General features: G+C 44.2%; 1 protein-coding gene across 1 annotated transcript; it reads right to left on the reverse strand.

Annotated features, from left to right (window-relative positions):
- Positions 1-2936: 2936 nt before the first annotated feature.
- LOC108763685 (protein PXR1-like) lies at positions 2937-3449 on the reverse strand. The gene has a single exon (XM_018511526.1). The coding sequence runs from the start codon at positions 3447-3449 to the stop codon at positions 2937-2939; it is 513 nt and encodes a 170-aa protein (XP_018367028.1).
- Between the last annotated feature and the right edge of the window lie 600 nt (positions 3450-4049).

Genomic DNA, 4049 nt, shown 5'->3' on the forward strand with positions numbered 1-4049 from the left:
GCCACTCTCGCTCTTCTTACCCTTTCCCTCACATGTTCTTTATCCCCACCATGTCTTGTTATCCCATACCCTAAATATTTATATTCTTTCACTTCCCCTATTTTTTTATCTCCCCACCACCAGAATCTCTCTTTCTCTCTTCCTCCCTTATTTTTGAACACCATCACCTTAGACTTCTCGACACTCAATTCTAGCTTTTTCCCTTCTATATACCTTTTTACTCTCCTTATCATATCTCTTAATCCTTCCTCTTCTTCCGCTAGCAGCACGATGTCATCCGCATACTCTATTGACCACATCTTATCATTTCCCACCATAATCCTTCCCTTCCCTTTCTTTAACTCCTCCTCAATGTCCGCCATATATATGTTAAACAGAGTCGGACTCATTGGGCAACCCTGTCTTACCCCCTTCTCTACCCAGAATTCCTTTGATACATTCTCCCCTATCCTCACAACACATCTCGTCTCCTCGTAAATCTCCATCACTCTATCTATTAAACTTTCATTCACCCCTCTTTTTCTCATCATTTCCCACAGAACGTTTCTATCCACTCTATCAAAGGCTGCCTTTAAATCCATGAAAAATGCCCATACTTTCTTTTTCTGATTTAACCTTCTTCCAACTACATACTTCAAGATCATAACATTTTCCACTGTTCCTCTTCCTTTCCTAAAATCAGCCTGCGACCTACTCCACCCTTCCTTCACATCCAGCTCTTTCACTAACTTTCTGTTTAAAATATTCGCATATATCTTATACCCCGTACTCGTCATCGTTACCCCTCTATAATTTCCGGGCTCCCTTCTCTCTCCTCTCTTCCATATCGGTACAACCACTCCTACTCTCCAGCTCTCTGGGAACCCTTCCCCTTTCCATACCCCCTTTAATATCTTCTCCAAACTCTTCCCAATTATTTCCCCTCCTTCCTTCCATGCTTCATTCTTTATTCCATCCAGTTCTGCTGCTTTCCCTCTTTTTAACCTTTTTATTTCATTTTTTACCTCTTCTATCCCTATTCCCTCATCTCCCATCCTGTCCGCTTCCCGTATTTTCTTTCCCTCCCCTTTTCTTTCCTCAATTCCTCCTAAGCTTTCAGTGAAGTACTTGACCCAGACCTCCATTTCAATTTCTTTACATACTCCCTCCCTTTTCTTTCTCCCTCTGTTTATAAATTTCCAAGCCTCTGCTTCTGTCTTTATATTTTGTACCTCCTTTTCCTCCCGTCTCTTCTGTTCCCTCTCTTTCTCTTCACACAACTTTCTATACTCCTTTTTACGCCGTACGAATTCTTCATACCTTCTTTCTTCCTGTTCTCTTCTGTACCGTCTTCGCGCTCTATTCATCTCTCTTTTTTTTCTCTGCACTCTACATCCCACCACGGGCACCACCCTATCCCTTTTCTCTTCCCCCTTTTTTTAAACTCTACCGCCTTATTAATTTCTCTTTCCAACTCTTCCCATCTCTCTCTCAACCCTCCACCTATCCATTCTACCTTTTCTATTGCCTTCCTGTACTTTTTCGTCCCCTTCTCTGTCCAGTCCTGAAATCTTAATTCTTCCCCTACCTTCTCTTCTTCCCTTTCATAATATGTCCCTAACTCTATCAGAATTGGCTGATGGTCCGACTCCCCCCTACACCCTACCTCAAATCTCCTTACTCTCTCCCATGCTTCCCAGTTCACTATACCAAAATCAATTACTGACCTCCCTCCTCCCTTCTCATAGGTCCACTCCCCCTTCTCATCCCCTTCCTTTTCTCCATTCATAACCATCCATCCTCTTTCTTCTATCACTTCCATCAAATCCCTTCCTTGCTTATTTACTACTTTATCTTTGGACTCTCTGCTAGCTTCCTCCTTTGTTCCGTCTCCCTCTATACTTTGTCTATTCCACCCTCCTTCTTTCCCTATTCTAGCATTAAAATCCCCCGCTATCATTAACATTCCCTCTTCCTCTTCTTTAATCACCTCATTTAGATCAACCAGACATTCTTTTCGTCCCTCCCTATTATACACTGTTACAAATCTCCACCTCTCCCTATCTATAACCACTTCCCTTTCTTGTATACCATCCTTCTCCTCATACTCAATCTCTCTTTCCTCCAGCTCCCTTCTCACTCCAGTCACAATTCCCCCTTTCGCTCTTCCCTTTCTTCCCTCTCTCCTGCCTGGCACTTCCAACGCCATCCTACCGACATTTTATCTTTCATCTTCCCCCACCCGCTTTCATCCACCCACGTTTCCATCAAACCAACCACATCAAAATCGTTCAAGAATTTCCAAAAATCCTCGTCCTTCTTTTTTAACCCTGCAACATTCCATACCACCCACCTAACTCTTTTCCCTTCCCCAATACCTCTCCCACTCCTCGACCTTCTAGTGGATTCCGTTTTTTTCTCATTTACACTGTAAGCACTCTTTAAAAATTCACTTCACCCATACACCCTCTTTCACTCTTCCATTCATACTCTTTTCCATTTAACCAACCCCTCCCAAACCCTACTTTCACACTCTTACCCTTGTCTCTCTCATTTTTTGCCCACCTCCTAATCTCCCTCTGTCTATCTCTTTCACTCTTCGTCATGTCATCATCCACATACACTCTCGATCCTCTCAATTTGCCTTTCTTCTCCATTATCCTTCGTTTATCATACATACTGTTCAATTTTACCATTATCATACTCTCTCTCTCTTTCCCTCTAATCATAAATGCATCCTTCACATTTATTTCACTCTCATTCAATCCTATTTTCTCAAACACACTTCCCACCATCTCTCTAACACTCCCTCCCTTTACTTCTACCCCTTTTATAACAATATTTAATCTTCTCTCTCTTCTTTCTTGGTCGCTATTCTTCTTCTCCATCTCTTGTACTTTTTCTTTTAGTTCTTTTATCTCATTCTCTAATTTCTCTGTTTCCTTTCTTTCTTCTGCTCATATTTTTTCAATCTCTTCCTTCATTTCCTTTTTTCCTCTCCTTATTTCCTCCCCTGTTTGTTCTATTTTTTCCATAATTTCTCGTTTCGTTTCATCCAACAATCTTCTCATAATCTCTACCATTTTCTCCATTCTCCCTTCTGTCTTTTCTTTTCGCTCTTCTTTAAAATCCACGTTCACCTTCTCAATCTTTACCCTCTGCTTTTTCTTTTCCTTTTCCTCCTGGTCCGAATCGGAGTCACTTCCTCTATTGCATTTCGATAAATGCGAAACAATACTCGCACTGCTGTCCCTTCTCTCTCGACCCAGGCTCACCGCCTTAGTCGGTCTGCCTCTTCTTCCTTTCTCCGCTCCGCTCTTGTCTTCCCCTTTCTTTTCCCCCCTTCCCTTCACTACGCTTCCTTCTCCCCACTTGCCACTCAGCCACTCCTGCACCTTGTCCCCACCTGCCTCTACCGGCTCACCTAAAGTCTCGGCTTTCTCTCTCTCACTCTCCGCTCTCTCATTCATTCCCCTCCTCACCCCGCCTTCCTCTGTGCTTATGCGCGTACGCTCCTCGACACCGCTCTCCTTCCCGAGCTCGTCCCAGCGCTCGCGCCGGAATTCCTCGCTGAATTCGCTTCGATTGCGAATCCCAATGTAAGCTTTCTATTTAACTTTCTCTCTCTCTCTCTCCCTCTCTCTCTCTCTCTCACTCACTCACTCACTCACTCACTTCCGTTCCCCTGGTACTCTCGTCACTGGCGATTTCAAACCCGCGCTTGCGCGGCCCGACTCCTGGCCTCGTGTCGCCCGCTGTACATACAGGGCCTCGACGGTTGCCACCAAAAAACCATCCTTCCGGTTCTTTCGGCCGACCCAGATGTTCTCGATCGATGTCGGATGCTGACACTTCGATGCTTTTAGGTTAGGATGCCCTCTTCGATATCACACTCTCTTTCGCTCGCCCTTCGATCCGTAAAACGAGCTATTTTTTTTGCTTAGCTCAAGGGTTAACGACTCCCGTCGCCTGTAACACAACTCCCCGAGGGGAAAACTCTCTACAGGACCTTTAAATCCACTTTTTTATCCTCTACAATATAATGCGTGTATCACCACTCACCTCGCAAC

This window comes from Trachymyrmex cornetzi, unplaced genomic scaffold (assembly GCF_001594075.2).
Source record: "Trachymyrmex cornetzi isolate Tcor2-1 unplaced genomic scaffold, Tcor1.1 scaffold3768, whole genome shotgun sequence".
Classification (NCBI taxonomy): Eukaryota; Metazoa; Arthropoda; class Insecta; order Hymenoptera; family Formicidae; genus Trachymyrmex; species Trachymyrmex cornetzi.